This window comes from Rhineura floridana, chromosome 2 (assembly GCF_030035675.1).
Source record: "Rhineura floridana isolate rRhiFlo1 chromosome 2, rRhiFlo1.hap2, whole genome shotgun sequence".
NCBI classification, from domain to species: Eukaryota; Metazoa; Chordata; class Lepidosauria; order Squamata; family Rhineuridae; genus Rhineura; species Rhineura floridana.
In genome coordinates this window covers 81,438,109-81,457,292 of record NC_084481.1, presented here as the reverse complement: position 1 = coordinate 81,457,292, position 19,184 = coordinate 81,438,109, and the positions used below count along the sequence as shown (strand labels likewise).

At 42.0% G+C, this 19,184-nt stretch overlaps 1 protein-coding gene across 6 annotated transcripts in view; it reads left to right on the top strand.

The window, feature by feature from the left end:
* PDIA5 (protein disulfide isomerase family A member 5) overlaps positions 1-19,184 on the top strand; it is a 271,149-nt gene that overhangs the window by 38,350 nt on the left and 213,615 nt on the right. For 4 of the 6 annotated variants that reach the window (XR_009760542.1, XR_009760541.1, XM_061609087.1 and 1 more), the window contains exon 2: positions 11,499-11,625. The exons of 1 other annotated variant lie outside the window; for it this stretch is intronic. Coding sequence is in view for 3 of the 5 variants with exons in the window: in XM_061609087.1 (XP_061465071.1) it covers positions 11,499-11,625 (127 nt within the window). In the remaining 2 variants the exon portion in view is untranslated. Of the gene's footprint in view, positions 1-3,974; positions 4,175-11,498; positions 11,626-19,184 lie in introns of all 6 variants that reach the window. One more of the 6 variants, XM_061609088.1, reaches the window with a different exon arrangement.

The window sequence follows — 19,184 nt, the reverse complement described above, 5'->3', positions numbered from 1 at the left end:
GACTTTTTCCAATAAGGATGACCTCTGTCTTGTCTGGATTGAACTTCAGTTTGTTTTTGGTCATCCAATTCTGCACTGCCGTGAGGCATTGATTAAGGGGACGAACAGCTTCTTTAGTATTTGGAGGAAAAGAGCAGTAGAGCTGTGTATCGTCCGCATACTGATGGTAATGAATCCCAAATTTTTGAATAATCTTACCTAGAGGTCGCATATAAATGTTAAATAACATCGGGGATAGGACGGAGCCCTGCGGGACGCCATATTGTAGTGGCCAGGGCTCTGAACAGTAATCCCCGAGGGCAACTTTCTGAAGCCTGCCTTCTAAGAAGGAGCGAAGCCACTGTAAAACCGTGCCATTAAGTCCTATTTCAAAGAGACGATCCAAAAGGATGTCATGATCGATAGTATTGAAGGCGGCTGATAGATCTAATAGAACTAGTAGGGACAAATTGCCCTTATCTAGTTCTAGCCGAAGATCATCAATTAGTGCGACTAAGGCTGTTTCTGTCCCATGATTTGGCCTAAAACCTGATTGAAAAGAGTCGTAGCAATCGGTGGTATCAATAAACATTTGAATCTGTGTAGCTACTACTCTTTCGATGACTTTGCTCAGAAAAGGCAGGTTGGATACTGGGCGAAAGTTGTTTAACAGTGTGGGATCAAGAGAGGGTTTTTTTAATAGTGGTGTAACGATGGCTTCTTTCAGGCATTCAGGTAAACGGCCTTGTTGTAGAGAAGAGTTAACAATTATACTGAGCCAACTTGCTAATTCCGCTTTAGATGTTTTTATCAGCCAAGATGGACATGGATCGAGTAGACAGGTCGTTGGATTCATTCTACTTAAAAGCTGAGGAATATTATCTGGAAGAACAGGTTGAAAGGTAGAATAAGAAAGGGGGCAGCCAGTATCTGATATGATGTTAGTTACCTCTGTTACTTCAGTATGATCTAAGGAAGAACGAATCTGATCAACCTTGTCTTCGAAGAAGGTAGCAAATTCTTGGCAGCGGGCCTGGGAATAGACTGAATGGGAAGCCGGTTGGGATGGATGCAAAAGACCATTCACTATACAGAAAAGTTCTTTCGGTTGGTTTCCCGCTGAGGCAATTGCCATCAAATAGAAAGATCTTTGAGCTGCAAGTCTAGCAGAGGCATAGATTTTGGCAGATTTCTTGGCATGTGTTCGGTCAGAAGGGCTCTTTGTCTTTTGCCACCGCCTTTCTAAACGCCGATAGGAGCGTTTCATTTTTAATAGGCCTTCTGAAAACCAAGGGGCAGATTTAGGTCTAACTATTTTCAATGGGCGGAGAGGAGCCATTGCATCCACTGTTTCAGTCATCCTACTATTCCACGAGTTGATCAAGGTATCAATTGGCTCTCCCATAGAGGGATTTGCATGGTTCTTAAGCCTGGATATAAACGTATCTGGGTCTAATAATCTTCTGGGGCGGTATAGTTTGGTAGAGGACGTAGTCCTAAAAGAAGAGAACATTGCTGATAACTTAAATTGGATCAGATGGTGATCCGACCATAACAATGGAGAGATCACAATATTATCTATTCGAAAGTCATTTATATCTAGGTGTGATTGAAAGATAAGATCAAGAGTGTGGCCTGCAATATGAGTTGAGGCCTGAACTAGTTGTTGTAAACCCAAAGTAGACATCATGGTCAGAAAATCGTGAGCTGATCGCAGAGAAGGAGAGTCTACATGAATGTTGAAGTCTCCCAATATTAAAAGTTTGGGAGACTCCGACATCAATCCTGAAATCAGATCAAATAGTTCAGACATAGAATCAGTTAGGGAATGAGGAGGACGATAAATTAATAAGATTACAACAGGGTTCTGACGACCGAGCTTTAGACAAAGGAATTCAAAACCTAGATAATTTTTATAAGGTAGTCTGGATAGAAAGATGGATTCACGATAAATAAAAGCTACCCCCCCTCCTCGATTGTCGAGTCTAGGCTGATGAAAGGCAGAATATCCCGGGGGACAGAGGCTGTTTAAATTGTCTCCTCCTGAATCTTCCAACCATGTTTCTGTTATACATGCGAAATCAGCGCGTTCATCTTTAATAAGGTCATAGATTATGGCAGTTTTGTTATTGACTGATCTTGCATTAAAAAGTAACGCTGAATAGTCAGAGTAGATTGGTTTGTTTGAAACGGGATTTTCTGCTCTTTGTGAGGCTCGAGTAAGAGTTACTATGCAACGCAACGAACAATAGCTCTTAAAATGTCAAAGAGTGGTTTGGCGATTATATCTCCCTTTTCCTAGTATTGTTGGTATAGAAATAGTGGCCATATTTCTAGTCCGCTCATTTTTGGGCCCATTAGGTCCTAAAGGGGGTCGATGAATATTAAATCGCCATGGCTCGGTGGTTCAACATGTAAGAGATTCTTGAAATTGTGATGCATCAGCAGTTGGTATAGACTTGAGGCGTTCTGTATTTATATGCTCCCTGGTTGGAAAGGACAATACTGAGGTATTAGTCAGCGTTACATCAACAACCTCCATATCAGAGGTGGGTTGTTTATTCTGTAGAATTGAAAGAAGGTTCTGTAAATTATCAATAATATCACTTTGGATATCAACAGAAAAATTGGGGAATTTAGTTATTAAATCATCGACGTTTTTATCCAGAAAAATATAAGGTTGCGATTGTTCGAAATCAAAATTAGCAGGTACCCTATCAGCTGAGGAACTTTGCAATTGAGAAGTTGAACGACTCATTTGAGAGTCTGAAATTAAAGGAGTACATCCGGAAACATCAGTGTTCGATAGAATTGCTGGTATAGCCAAATGTTCAGCTGAAGATACTTGCAAATTAGAGACTGTACACCCCGATATTAAAGAATAAGGGGCGGCTACATTGATGAAATGTCTATGGAGCCCTATGTCCAGGTTACTAAAACAACGTCTTCTCTTTAAAAATAGGGTCATAGCTTTACTAGTATTAAATGTGAGCAGGACTGACATGCCCGATCGTGCTTTGGACAAGATTTCAGTTTTAATTAAGTCTCTGGGGTTAAATGAAATTAAATTCTGAGTCTGCAAAAAATGCTGGATATATGTCTTGATATTAAAAAATTTATAGTTGTCAAAATGGTTTAGTGGACAGGGATATGGCACATGAGATAAAATCAAGGTCTTGTTGCTAAGACATAATTTCCAGTGGGTGCCAGCATCATTCTTTTCATTCTTTTCATCAATGTGAAAACAATCTGTAGGACGGTCAGGGAAGAGAGAGACATCAGGAGGCCGAGTTAAAGCCTGGAAGGTTGCCTGCTGTAAAGGGGCCTGTAAAGCAGGTGTATTTCCTCTTAATTCTTGAATCAGACTGTCTGTAAGTTGACCAGGGGAAGAAAAAACGTCAGGGACCACCGTTGAAGCCTGGGAGGCTGTCTGCTGTAGAGAGGTCTGTGATATAAGTGTGTCTGCTTTTGATGCTTGGGTCATACCAGATCGATTTAAAATTCCCCTTGTTCGCTCTATGGCGAGTAATTCATCTAACAATTTAAATAGTCTGTGGAAGTTCATCTTCTTATATCTAGGAAATTTTGAGTTTTTTATATTTTTTTACTTAACTGTCTTTTGCAACTTCTAGGCTGCTTTTTCTTCGTGCTTTGCTTATGAGGAATTTGTTGCTTTGTGACAGTCGGAATAACTTTAGAGGGAGACTTATCAACAGTAATAATAGAACTAGCCAGAGGGGGGAGCTTCAGGCATTCTTCCGTTAAGGTTCTTAACAATTTATTTGTCTCTGAAATAAAGTTCTTAATCTCCCTTAATTGCTCCGCAAATGATGTCAATTGTAAAAGTACAAAAGAAGTTTCAGGAGCAATAGGGAACGTATCCACAGAGTCGATGTAATGAGAAGAATTTAAATCCTCTCGCAGTTCTTCAATTGTATCTGAAGACGGCTCCTTTAAAGAGGTGGGATTAACAAGGGCTGGTTCTGTTTTCCTAGAGGGCAACATATCGGCTCGAGCCAACTCAGTTGCCAGATTCGGAGTAGTTGATGAAGGGGGATCCCGCAGCTGAAAAAAAACACTAGAATCCAAGGTCCAATCTGAGATCTCATAGGAGGAAGTCCTAGAATGGAGTTTCGGACGAGCTTGGTCGTGACTAACTGCAGTCGGCGGGTCCTTTAAATCAGTTGGGTCCAAGGTAATACGTGATGGGGGTGAGGCAAATACAGATTCTTGTGTGCTGTTCTTTCGGGTGCAGAATTGAGTGATATTTAGTTGTTTACAACTTTTTGGTTGTCTACGATCTGTCGTCTGTGGAGATTTAAAATAGAACCTTGAACTTGGCCTGGTAGCAAATGGGCAGCCAGTGCAATTCTTTCACTAGCAGGGTGACATGTTGGTGATACCCTGCCCCAGTAAGCAGTCTCGCTGCCACATTTTGCATCAGGGCTGTGGAGTCGGAGTCGGAAGCAATTTTGGGTGGAGTTGGAGTCGGTAGAAATGTACTGACTCCGACTTCAAAATAAAATTAATATTTTAATATTAATATTAATATTAATATTGATATTGATACATTAATATACATTTGCCATTTATGAAGGAGTCAGAGTCAGAGTCAGACAGTAGAAAAATAGAGGAGTTGGAGTCAGAATTGGAGTCGAAGGTTTGACATACCGACTCCAAACCCCGGTTTTGCACCAGCTTCAGCTTCCGGACCAACCTCAAGGGCAGCCCGACATAGAGCGTATTACAGTAATCCAGCCTGCATGGACAACAGTGGTGAGGCTATCCCGGTCCAGCAACGGCCACAGCTGTCTTACCAGCCGAAGCTGGTAAAAGGCACTCCTAGCCACGGAGATCACCTGGGTCTGTAGCAACAAAGATGGATGCAGGAGGACCCCCAGACTATGGACCTGCTTTTTCAGAGGGAGTATGATCCCATCCAAAGCAGGCAACTGAACAATTATCTGAACTCAGGAACCACCAACCCACAGCACCTTTGTCTTGCTGAGATTCAGGCTCAGTTTATTGGCTGTCATCCACCCCACCACCGAGCCCAGGCAGTGATCTAGGGCTTGCACAGCCTCTCCCGATTCAGATGTTACAGAGAATAGAGCTGGGTATCATCAGCGTACTGCTGACATCTTGCCCCAGATCTCCTGATGACCACTTCCAAGGGCTTTATATAGATGTTAAACAGCATGGGGGACAAGATGGTACCATGTGGCACCCCCCAGCACAATTGCCAGGGTGCCGAAAGGCAATCACCCAATGCTATTCTTTGAAAACGACCCTGGAGGTAGGATCAGAACCACTGTAAAACAGTGCCTTCGATATCCATCTCACCAAGTTGGCCCAGAAGGATACCATGGTTAATTGTATCAAAAGCTGCTGAGAGATCAAGTAAAGAGTAACAGGGTTGCACTCCTCCTGTCCTCCTGATAAAGGTCATCCATCAGGGTGACCAAAGCCAATTCAGTCCCATAACCAGGCCTGAACCCAGACTGGGATGGGTCAAGATAATGTTTCATCAAAGAGTACTTGCAATTGCTGTGTCACAACCCTCTTAATCACCTTCCCTAAAAAGGGAGTATTTGTGACTGATCGGTAATTGTCGCAGACCTATGGGTCCAGGGTGGGCTTTTTCAGGAGCTGTCAGATCACTGCTTCTTGCTAGGGCGGCTGGAAGCACTCCCTCCCACAGTGATGCATTGACCACACCCTGGATCCACTTGGTCAAACCCCCTCGGCAAGCTTTAATAAGCCAAGCAGGGCAAGGGTCTAGAGGACATGTTGCTGGCTGCATCATTGGAAGCACCTTGTCTACATCATTATGCTGCATCAACTGAAACCGTTCCCAAGAAGTTGCAGCAGACGTTGCACTGGAGACCTCATTGTGGACTACAGTAGATGTGGATGGGGCATCAGGACTGCTACGAAGGCGAGCAACTTTACCCTCAAAGTGCCTTGCAACCAATTCACAGTGGGCCTCTGAAGGGTCTGAGACTCCATTTCCTGGAGTTGATGTCAATAGATCCCTGACAATATGGAAAAGCTCTACTGGATTGCTACTTGAGAATGCGATGGTGCCAGAGAAGTGAGCCTTCTTCGCTGCCCTCACCACCACACAGTAGGCAAGGTTATGATGTTTTACTTGTGCCTGATCAGCCTCACAGCACGTCTTTCGCCACTTGTGCTCTAGCCGTCGTCCAGCCTGTTTCATTGCCCTTAGCTCACTGGTGTATCAAGGTGCAAACTGGGCTCCACAATGCCAGAGGGGGCGCTCAGGGGCAACCGTGTTAAGAGCCTGATGCGCCTCGCTGTTCCACAGCATGACAAAGGCTTCAACAGGGTCACCTGCTCCATCTACTGGGAACTCCCCAGGGCATTCAGGAACCTGTGGATTCCATTAGTCTCTGGGGAGACCATCTTTATCTGTCCACCAGCCCTGCAGGGAAGGAATGGAGCCATAAGTCTAAACTTCACCAGGAAGTTGTCTGACCATGACAATGGGGTGACATCTATCCCCTCATCTTCAGACCACCCCTTTCTCCATCTGGAGCAGAAATGAAGTTGAGGGTGTGCCCTGCCCTAAGCGTTGGGCCAGTGACAAATTGAGACATGGTCGTCATGGAAGCCATGAAGTCCCAAGCTGGAACACTAGAGGCAGCCTTAGCGTGGTCATTGAAATCACCCAGGATTATCGTTCTGGGCTCCTCCAATACCACAGTCGAGATGGCCGCTACCAGCTCAGTCAGAGAAGCTGCCAGGCAGCAGGGTGGACGATACACCAGCAGCAACCCTAGCTTCCTGTCTCCTTGGTCTGACACCAGGTGCAGGCCCTCATAGCCAGCTCCAAGACAGAGTGGTTTCTTGGTGACAGAGATGGAAGTTCTGTAAACCACAGCAACTCCTCCCCACTGTCCCTGCAGCCTGTGCTGATGTTGCGCCGAGTATCCAGGTGGGGAAAGCTGGGTGAGATCAACTTCTCCCAGCTCACCCACCCAGGTCTCAGTAATGTACACCAAATCGGCACCTTCATCCACAATCAACTCATGGATGTATGGTCTTATTGTGTACCTATCTGGTGTTAAACAACAACACACAGAGGCCAGTGGACACAGCAGATGCACTCTAGTTGCCTAGAAGTATGCTCAGTTGAGCAATTAGAACTGAATTAACCTGCGTAGGATTGTATTGCATGTAAAAGAAATCAAATATACATTGAAAACTTAGTAGGTTCTCATTATGTTTCGTTAATGATTATGGAGTGTGTATATATAATCCCTTATGGAAGAAATATAAGTAGAATTCCATGTAAGCTGACTGAAATACATGAGAGGTATAATTGACATATATTAATTAAACAACTGGGGGTGAGTAGGGGAGAAGGTGAGTGTAGAAGCTTTTGGGCTCATGACATTCTCAAGGCCCACAAGAAGCGTGTCCAAAAAAGCAAAAAAATGTCATTTTTTAAAAATAGCGCCCATCACTCACCACACACTCCGAAGTGATGAAGATGGATCCCTTTGTACCTCTAGCAAAGAGATGTAAGTAGATTATCCTTCCGCCTCCTAGTCTACTCAAGAGAGACAATAAAACTGAGTGAATTAGTGACAACTAGCAGCTGTTTGCAGAGGAAGCTTCATGTTTTGTTTTGAGAACTATGGCCTGCTGGAAGATCTGATGTTGGAATTAATGCACAAAGCTTCTTCTCAAAGAGAATTGTGTTATCCAACTCTTTAACTCTTATCAACTTGCAAATGTCATGTAGTCCACAGCATTTATCTCAAGGTGATGGGTTCTTTGGATGCCCTTGATCACCTAAGGAATATCTGATACAGAGGCTTAAGCCTGATTATGCAGATTTCCATATTTAGCCTGCCAGCGTAACACTCTTTGCAGTGAACATTTATGTTCTGGTGGCCTCAACAGGGTAAACATTAATCTTAATACAGAGAAAATGGTGATAGGAAATAACATGGTACTAAAGAAAATCTTGGGTTTTACAGGAATTGTTGAGTGGTGGGGAGGAGAGCCTGGCTGGGAGTCCAGAGTCTGTGAGTTCAAATCCCCACTCGTGGCTCCTGGGTGTCAAGGGCCAGCTAAAGATCACCCCCCACAATGAGTGGCTGAGGGCTTATGTGCCCTGCCACCTGTGCAGCCGTGGGCAAGCTGCATAGTCCCAAGGAGCCCAGTTGACCCCCAGCTGGCAGTTGCAGACAAGGAAGGGGCTGGCTTGTGCAGCTGTGACAAGCTGAGCAGGCCCTAGCCAGCTGGGGAAGACTAGCCTCAGAGGGATGCAATGGTAAACCCCCTCTGAATGCTGCTTACCATGAAATCCCTATTCATATTGTAGCCATAAGTTGGGATCGACTTGAAGACAGGCCACACACATGACATAAGATACTATGTGGGTTTTGGTTGTCAGTGCATGCTTTTAAACCCTATTTGACAGGAATCAATGTTTGCAATCCTGTGTTATGCAACAAAGGTGACACAGAAGATACAAGGCCCTTGCATGTGTGGAGCCGTAATGGCTTCATTGTTTCTAAAACCATGTTTTTCTCAAGGGGTTTATAATGCTGTGGGAAAACCTGATTGAAACTGGCACTGCCTCTTTTCCGCTTGTGAAAGAAATAAGCTTCAAGCTACCTCTGTAAGTACCTCTTTAATAAAGACACCTGGATTTTGCCACAAAATCTGGTGATTGTGAAACTTTGTTGAAATGTCTTTGATTTGTCTTCAAAGCCTAATTTACATAATGGGCCTATTTACTCTCAGAAGATGCATGATCTGCTGCAATGTATTGGAAGGTTTGAACAGGTAATCAGTGCATTTTAAAGTAAATAACTTGGGCTTTCACTTCAATAGGCAGAATGCAATACTGGGCGCTCACTTCTAGCTAAAATAAGGGAACCAGGGTTAATTGCAGACATGACACCTTAATTCTCAGGGTTGTTTCTGTAATTGCGCTTTAAAGAAATTAGTGCACCCTTAGGGTCGCCATAAGATGTAATTGACTTGAAGGCACATAACAACAAAAAATGTGGTCCTCTGTGTAGTATTCCTGCACTAGTAAGCCCTCCACTTCTTTAATTATTCCCAAGGCTACAACATATTTTTTAAAATATATGTATACCCATAAGAGTGACTTGCAAGAGTAAAGCTGTGCCTTTAAAAGGAGTTCTGATGTTTTATACTTTTTAAGGAATGCTTTGCATCTGGAAATAGAAAAAGTGGGTGTGATGGCATAATTACCAACTTTCATTTAAGCATATAGTTGGCCTCTATCATGAAGGTTCAAGGCAGGGTATGTCACTTTAAAATGGATAAAAACATGAAACATGTGTTTTCTCCTTAGGGGGTAAGCTGTGAAGGGGTATACTGTATATGTATATATGTGTGTGTATTGAGACAATAACAAATATATATATGTTCATGGATGTGTGAGATATATGTACATTTAAAACAAGGGCCACCATTAAAAGTACAAATTTCATAACTAGTATAATAAAAACCCAGGACTATAAAGACCAGGAGAACAGGAACTGGCAGATTAAAACTAAAATCAGCACAGCAGGGAGAGAGAAATTCAGCACACACCAAAGGATAAAATTAAAAAGAGCACATCTGAAGATCATAAGTGAGGGAGGGGCACCTGATGCCCTCTAGGGAGAGGCTCCATAGTCTGGGTGCCATCACTGAAAAGGCCTGTTTTTGTGCCCCCTCAATCATGCCTACATTTGAAGTGGCACAAAGAGCAATTACAATATGCAAATATACAAAACTAGAATAAAAAGTTTCAGTTGCAGAAATATGCATCGGTAATTTCAGCTAGTGCTTGAATCGCAGGGAGGAGGCAGAGGTTTCCAATCTCTTTATTTTAATTGTGATGGGCCAAACTAGATATGATGTAAAATGTGTCTTTGCATTTTATGGGCCAGGTTTTTTTAAAAATGTAGATAGCGCATGGGATTTGATTCCACAGCAAATGGTTTCAAAAAAGTTGTTTTTATCGGAAACATAGCAGCACAGGAAAGGGTTAAATTTGCCTTCTGTACTTGCTGCAATCCTAATAATTATCAGTGCTTCCCTTCCTCCAACTCAGGCTGCTATTTGTATTTAAAAACATGCGTGGTAAATTCAAAGATGCATTTAACATCACAGCTAGTCCTCCCCTCCAGTGTTTGGAACAGTGGTTCCCAACCTTTAGGAGTATGGGACACCCTTTGTAACCTCAACAATTTGTGACTCCCAATGCTCATTGTTGTCATTTTAGGCTCTGTTAATTGAAAAATATACATATTAAAGTGTTAAATAATGTCACTTTTTATTAATCACAAAAGCAAATATGATGATGGTGATTACATTTATTACCAGCCCTTCACCAGAAGATCCCAGGGCAGGTTACAGCAATATAAACAACTTTTAACAAATTTTGAAGGAAATGAAAGGAAGGAAATAAAAGTAAACCACTCAAAGTGGTGAACAGAGCCTGGTTGATGCCAGGGCATTTGGACTCTGGTTTTAAGTGTTACTCTTGTATACAGCGATGCCTCCTTTTCAGCACTTGGCTCAGGAAGCTCCATATGACAGTAATAATAATAATATGTCTAACAGACAGAATGTCAATAGGTGAAATTTTCCATACTAGAAAAGGCTTAATTAATTTCTGTTTAATTTTTGCCTGCCACACAGCTGTAAAAGGTACGAGAGCCCTGCCAACCCTAAACCACGAAAGAACTCAAAAGTTAAAACAACAGAATTTGGGCAACTCAGCATATTTTAAAATATATTTAAAATGAACATATACAACTGTATATAAACACACTCAAAGCCTTGATAAACAGCAACAAAAATACACTGAGCATGTGCACTTTGACATTTGAAAAACTTACTTTACCCAACATTTTTTGCTCACTTACTGCCTTGGGTCAGCCAGTATCTGTCAGTCTAACCTGACCTCATATGGCTGTTGCTCCACTGACCTCCTACAGGTCTTGCTTCTGAGTAGACCTGGTTACAGTTGCAGCCTAAGTCCAGCTGGGCTCTTCCCTTGATGCACTTGCTCTAGTGCTGTGCTGCTCAGCTCTCTGTGTGGCGGAAACTGACTGGGCCAGCTGAAAGGAAGGGGAGCCAGAAGTGGCTGTGTGTACATGCAGTGCAGGCTCGCAGGTTTGTGCTGCACAGACCATTAATTAATGTTTTAAATTAATAATTCCTCTCTTGGCTCTTTCCGACCCCCCTGAGATTACTTTGTGATCCCCAGGTTGGGAACCACTGGTTTAGAAGACTACAGGGAGAGCATGATTTGGCTAAAACAGGGTCACAAGCAGTAGCAAATCACTAAGATCTAGCAGTAGCTTCAGTGTACCTCCTTCTAAACTCTGCTTTAGATGTGGAAATGTTTTTGCTACTTGGAAAGCATCAGGAGAGCTGAGGGCAGTATTATTAAACAAGCTGGGTCATAAAAGTAATGTTTCCATTTGTTTGTTTTTCTCTTTGTCTTACCGTTGCAGACCATCTTTCCAGCCTGCCTATTATCAGCAAAGATGTCCCCACTAATAGAAAAAATTAGTGATCAGAAGGACTTCAAGAAGCTCTTGAGAACACGGAATAATGTATTGGTGCTATATTCCAAATCTTGTGAGTGTGCTCATTAAAAAGCAAACAACATTTTAAGTGCGGTTAATATTTTAACAAATAATGTTTAGTAGCTGTCTAGGTGAGAAGATCAGAAAAAGAGCAAAGGGTTAAATCTTTATTTTATATCTAACATGTATCTGATAACTAGCAAACTATTTTACAAACTAAAATATGTAACTTGTCCCTCAGGTCAAAAAGGGATTCAGGGGGGATCCCGGAAATTACAGGCCAGTTAGCTTAACTTCTGTCCCTGGAAAACTGGTAGAAAGTATTATTAAAGCTAGATTAACTAAGCACATAGAAGAACAAGCCTTGCTGAAGCAGAGCCAGCATGGCTTCTACAAGGGAAAGTCCTGTCTCAGTAACCTATTAGAATTCTTTGAGAGTGTCAACAAGCATATAGATAGAGGTGATCCAGTGGACATAGTGTACTTAGATAGAGGTGATCCAGTGGACATAGTGTTCTGGTCACCTCATCTCAAAAAGGATATTATAGAGTTGGAAAAGGTTCAGAAGAGGGCAACCAGAATGATCAAGGGGATGGAGAGACTCCCTTATGAGGAAAGGTTGCAGCATTTGGGGCTTTTTAGTTTAGAGAAAAGGCGGGTCAGAGGAGACATGATAGAAGTGTATAAAATTATGCATGACACTGAGAAAATGGATAGAGAAAAGTTTTTCTCCCTCTCTCATAATACTAGAACTCGTGGACATTCAAAGAAGCTGAATGTTGGAAGATTCAGGACAGACCAAAGGAAGTACTTCTTTACTCAGCGCATAGTTAAACTATGGAATTTGCTCCCACAAGATGCAGTAATGGCCACCAGCTTGGATGGCTTTAAAAGACGATTAGACAAATTCATGGAGGACAGGGCCATCAATGGCTACTAGCCATGATGGCTGTGCTCTGCCACCCTAGTCAGAGGCAGCATGCTTCTGAAAACCAGTTGCCGGAAGCCTCAGGTGGGGAGGGTGTTCTTGCATTCAGGTCCTGCTTGCGGGCTTCCCCCAGGCACCTGGTTGGCCACTGTGAGAACAGGATGCTGGACTAGATGGACCACTGGCCTGATCCAGCAGGCTCTTCGTATGTTCTTATGAGACCTGACCTCCTCTCTGAGATATTGTACTGCCCTACAAATTTGTCAAAATGCAAACACAATTTGAGTTGGTCTTTCATAGTCCAAAGACCAACACAGTCCACACTTCCTGTGTAGCTTGGAAGAATTTGGTAACATGTGCCTCTGAGCATATGGTGAGTGGTGGCAACACCTGCCGTCTCCGAAGATGGAGAATTACATTTTTGTATGTTTGCTGTTGGTGTTCTTCTTACTTTGCTTCTTTTCTGTGTTACTGTTTCTACAGAGAATCTAACCTAGTATTATTGCTTTTCAGCATTTCCTCCATCATTTTATTCTACAGCAGACACATATAGCCTCCCACCCAAATTTAAACCAAAGTTGTCCCTGGCCACATCCACACCAGACTGTTATTTCAATTTAGGCAGTCATGGCTTCTCCCAAAGAATCCTGGCAAGTGTAGTTAGTGAAGGGCTATAAGTTTTGTAATGTTTCGTTTTGAAATGAGCTTATGGGAAGCATCAGAATGGCATGGGGGTATTTTCAATTTAACATTGTGGAATGCAAAAAATCCATGCTGACTATAGTATAATTACAACACAGCATTTCTGTTTTTATAAGAGCAGTCATATAACAAGAAGTCCAGATGGAGACAGATTTGGTGAGCTTTCAGATTAACATCACAGAAGTCATACAACTATTTCGCCTTGAGGCACTCTTCATATCATATCTTTTCCCTTTATTTTCTAACACACACCAAAGATGTTCTCCACTACAGTTATTTGTTCCTAAATTTTTCTTTATCTTATATATGGTATATAAACATTGGGCCAGTCATGTAATGCACATGAGAGATCTTCTTGCCTCTTTTCTCCCAGTTATACAAGCATCCCCACATGCCTAGTTGGCAACATCAGCATTTGATTTTGCCCTTCTCTTTGTTTTTGTTTTCCTTCCCACCTCCAATTTGTGTTTTTGCATTTTCTTATACTTCACCTACCCTTGGAATGCCCATTTTAACATGTTGTGTGCTAGCCACCCACTTGCTGTCCAGAGGTGGATTATCCATTAGGCTTAGTAGGCTGAAGCCTAGGGGCCCGGAGCTCTTGGGGGCCCGTGCATAAGCTAAAAAACATTATCGCGTGACGAGCTTCCGAACTGCCCACCATCCCCCTGCTTTACTTACCTTTTTCTCTGCTGTTTTTTGTGGTTTGCCATCAATCAAGATGGCGGCTGAGGTTTCCCCATGCATGCTACACGCGCGCATTGCTGCCATCAACCAAGATGGTGGCAGAGGCTTCAGCCCCTTAGGGAAACCTCGGCCGCCATCTTGATTGATGGCAAACCTGCGTGAAAAAAAGCGGAAAGGTAGGGAGAAGAGGGCCCCAAACACCAATCAGCCTAGGGGCCCTCCTTAGCTTAATCCGGCCCTGTTGCTGTCTCTTTCAGTTACAATCAACTTCTTTTTTATGCTGGTTTTCTCCTTCTGCCTTCATCCTTGCTTCTACAGCACAGCTTTTCTTCTGCCTTTAAAAAAAAAATTGTCTGGATTGTATGCTACTCTTGCCAAGCTTATTGCCCATTTAGGGCACTGAGTGCAGAAAGGCTAATTACGCCTGATGTTTCATGGCTGTGATATTTACTTGGCCAGGAGATGTATGATTTGCACATTAGCTCAGAAATTAGATCAAATTGGTCTCTTTAATGTTTCTTTATTCCTTCCCTACCCCTCTCAGAGGAAGAGGAACCAGCCAAAAGATGCTGGTTCTTAATATTGAGTATGCACTTTCGAATTGCCTGTTAGACTTCAGTACTGCAGTTGCTTATTTTGAAGGAAGCCCCTTCAAGTTGGGGGTAGGAGGCCTACTTTTCCTGAGCAGCTTTTTTTTCTTGCCTGATGTTAGAATACCTTACATTGACTGCAACAGAATTGGATTAAAAGGCAGAATCTTAACTGACTGAAGTTCATTTCTTTCTCTGCTGTCTTTGCTGATAAGACAGGATCCTTTTGTTAATTTCTATTTATTAATTAAAAAGGGGGGATGAGAAGACAAATGCTTGATTCAGACATCCTGCAAAACCATGATTAAGAGGATTGGCCAACAGACCTTAAATAGCAGCCATGGTTTAAAGTGGGTTATGGTGACTGTGATTTAGTATGATGTTGGAATTGACAAACCACAGAACCTCTGCCCCTCATAGAGGCTGGATTGCTGAGCAGTCAGAAAATGAAAGCAAGCAAGCAGCTGTGATGCATGTTTTGCCTGTAATTTTGAAAGTTCAAGGCATGGTTTGGATTCTGAACTATGGTTAATAAAAACCATGGTTTGGAGTGATGTCTGAATTGAGCTAATGTCAAATAAAAATAGTCCAACAGAACTAAGCCAAAGAGTATCCTGAAATACTTGTTCCAATGGAAAAACTTCATAAGAGTTACTATGGAAAACCACTGGTGACTGTGTAGTTCCATTTGTTGTCTCTTATGATGCTCATCTATTTATCTCACATTCTTTTAATAAAAGTCAGGTGGCATTTTACATGCATAAACCAACATCTGTGCTTTTTGATGATACCCCTTCTTTGGATAGTCTCCCCGGATAGGCTTTTCATGCCTCTTCTCTTTATACCTGTCACATACAGATAAAGATCTTTTTACTTCTTAGACTGCTGCCCAGGAGTATGTATAGTTCTGTGTTACTGTTCATTTTGATGATAATGATTTTAAAACATTTTGTGTCACCTTGGACTCTTCCAGGAAAAGTAACTAATATCACAGTCCTAGGCATGCTTATGCATAAGTCAGACTCACTGTATCCAGTAGTGATTACTCTACTTAGGATCTTCCCATGTCAAATTTCAGATTTGTAAGCCCCTTGAGGCAAGGACTTGGCCTTTTGTACTCTGTAACGTGGTATGCACTTTGGTGGCACTGTATAAATAAAATGTATTGATAAATATATTGGTTGTTACAGAATAATGCACATCATGCAGTTTACAGCATGCCACAACTAGAAAGCAGAAGCTTTAGGGGCTGCTGTGGATCTTTTGCGTCCTGAGTATATATTATTTTTATTTGCTTATTGTTTATGAATTTTAACACACACTCCAAATCCTAGTAAGATTTACACAAAGATCTGGCCGTGACATGAAACAAACTGATCTAAGCTTTCAAGGCCTTGCTAAAAATCCAAAAATATATAATGTACCATGCTCACTAATTACTCATTACATTTTCTTTTAAAAAGCCAAAATATAACTTGCAAGGTAATGTGCATTACTAGTTATTAACACAAAACCCACAAATCATTCCAGACAAGGAAAAGCTCAACAAATTTGTAGAATGGAATTATCCTTTAATGCTGGGATGTTGCTACCTTGTTTCTTAATCTGATGTAAAACCAAGTTACCTTCCTCTGCAATACAATTGTGTGTTGTTTGTGGGAAAGAACCCAGTTCATATTGCATGTGAACTGCCTCACACCTGTTTTGGAACAACTTGGCTATGTAGGAGTATTAGCACCTGGGGATTCCTGCCAGTTATTCTTGAAGAGTACCAGGGATTCCTCCTCACCCACAGCACTGTGGCTGTGGCTCAGATTATCTCTTCTACTCTTCACACAATTTAAGACAGTGGGTTTGATGGTAGCAGAGGAGAAGAGTGAAAATGCTGTTCCCCTTCTCCTACCTCTCCACTGTAAGCTTTACTTTAAAATTCACATAAGGAAGTTGTAGCAAAAGAATAAACTTTTCCTCAAATGCTCTATAAAGTGAGATAGCTTTTAATGAGTGTCCATGTGACTTAATTGCTGTTAAATTATTTATACTATTGCTATAACAGAAAGCCAAAAGCTCATTTCCTACTCTGTCTTTCTATAGTAAGTCTTAAAGTTGCAACAGCATTTCTAACTTTGTTCTTTCCATTTGAAAGAGGACTGCTACTGTTATGAACTATGCATTTTGTTGTTTGCTGTTAATTGGGCTATCCAACAGTATAATAAATCATAAGTAATGAGCTGGCATTAATATTTATTTATTTGTTTGTTTGTTTATTTAATATCCCCCCTCCCAGAGGGAGCCCAGGGTGGCAACCAGACTTTAAATTATATTCAAACAAAACATCTTTTAAAAAAAGCTTTAAAGACATCTTAAAAAGCAATTCCGACACAGACCGAGATAAGATCTGTCCTCAAAAGGTTGTTAAAAGAGGAAGATCTTCAGTAGGCGCCAAAAAGATAATAGATACAGTGTCTATCTTATGTTTAAGGGGAGTGAATTCCAAAGGGGAGGTGCCACAACACTAAAGATTCGCTTCATATGTTTTGCGGAATGGACCTCCTGATAAGATAGTATCTGCAGGAGGCCCTCACCTGCAGAGCATAGTGATTGACTGGGTATATAAGGGGTAAGATGATCTTTCAGGTATCCTCGTCCCAAGCTGTATAGGGCTTTGTACACCAAAACTAGAACCTTCAACTTGGCCCGGTATTATTTCCTAGAAGATTGCCTTAAATGGTCTTTTATTATCATATAAAAACGTTGAGATTCAAATCTTTGATGGATGACACATTTGAGCTTATCTGCCTATAAAACAGTCAGTAAGATTTTTCACACTAAGTAATGGGGAAGGGACTAAGATTGGCTTTCTAAACAGAAAGGAGAAATTTACATGTGTGAAGTATTCAGACTGGATAATATAGCTAAATGCACTTGTGGTGATAGTAGTGATAACTAATCTTCAAAATTGTGCTTCAGTAAGAACTGCAAGGGAAGGGTAGAATCTGAATGATGTGATGGCTGCTAAGTTCTTGGAGGAGCACTTTTAGCTCTGATGTTGACGTCTGCAACATCAGCAGGGCCCTGATCCAAAGCATGGGCTGCTTCTGGCTTTCTCTTCCCAAGTGCAGCTCAAGGATGGAAGGCTGTCTCATGCTACCAGACACACACTGAGGCTTCTGTTCTTGGCCTCTTCTCAGAACATCTGCCATCTCTGTTACTGGTGTCCAAAGGTTGACTGACTGACTAAAATGGAAACAAATAGTAACTCACTTATCTGTGATAAAACTTGCCCATGCCCAAGCATATGAAAGGAGGAATGAATGGGATCAGGGGAATATTTGTCTGGAGGAGCCAAATGCTAGGGGAAAAAATCTTCAATCGAAAGGGTCTACGTGATGGAAGGTAGGCAAGCATAGCTCCCTTATTGTGTTCATTAATAGAAAGTGGGTGGTGTCAGTCACTTGGACCAGAATCCAAAGGGCATGTAATTTGTTCCATGCATCCAGGGAGGCTCTGGCCTTGTGGCTGTTCAACAGAAACCCCCATGTCAGATGGCAAATTACACTTGAAACCAAAGGGACAGAAACAGTGGGTGGTATGGAACAGAGTCTTCCTTTCAAAGAAGAAAAAAGTCTAAATTCCCACTGGGTGTGCTCAAATCCTTGGGCATGCCTAAAGTGGCTGTTTGGATCCCAGCCATACTGAAATGATGAGGGAAAGGCTTATGCTATCTCTGGTAACTGTTGTTCCCTGACAGGGAGAACTGTGTTCTAAGTGAAAATGCTTCAACAAAGAATTCTGCTGAGTTGTGCTGCATATTGATTATTGTTGTAATTATACAGCCACAAGAGTGGCTGTATACTATAGCCAGTATGGATTTTTCACATTCCACAATGTTAAATTGAAAATACCCCCTTCCCATTCTGATGCTTCTCATAAGCTCATTTCAAAACAAAACCTTACGAAACTTATAGTCCTGAACTCAGAAACCCTTGCTTAACAACTCTCTCAATTTTCATGGTGATAAAAAAAACAGTCAGTTCTCCTATCTGTTGAAATTCATTAAAATCAGCAAAGTTCACAGAGAACCTGTAATCCTGTTAGTGACCTTGCCCCATACTCTGACCTTCATCTTCTGCAGTTTAAAAGTTAAAAAAAATGCCTGGCTGTTTTTTAATTTCATAAATTTTGCATTGAACGGAATGTAATGTCGGGCATGCTCAGTAAGAACCAACTGTCAGTGTTCTAAATTCCAGACTCCCAGCTGCTAGGCTTGCCTAATCAGGGGGCCATACCCACTTTGATTTCATGTGAGACAGTCATGGCTTCCCTCAGATAATCCTGGGAAATGTAGTTTGGGAAGGGTGCTGAGAGGAGACTCCTATTCCCCTGAGAGAGCTCCAGTGGCCAGAGTGGTTTAACAGTCAGCAACTCTGACTGAAGGTCTGTGAGGGGAACAGGGTGTCTCCTAGCAACTCTCAGCACCTTTCACTAACTACACTTCCCAAGATTGTTTGGGAGAAGCCATGACTGTCTAAAGTGAAATAAAGGCCTTGTGTGGATGTGGCCAGGGACAGCTTTGGTTTCAATTTGGGTGAGGGGCTATGTGTGCCTGCTGTAGAAGAAAAAGGTGGGGGGAAACCTGAAAAGCAATGATACTGTTCACAATGTTTTCCTTTTGGAAAGGAAAAGGGCTTCCCCTCTGCGCAG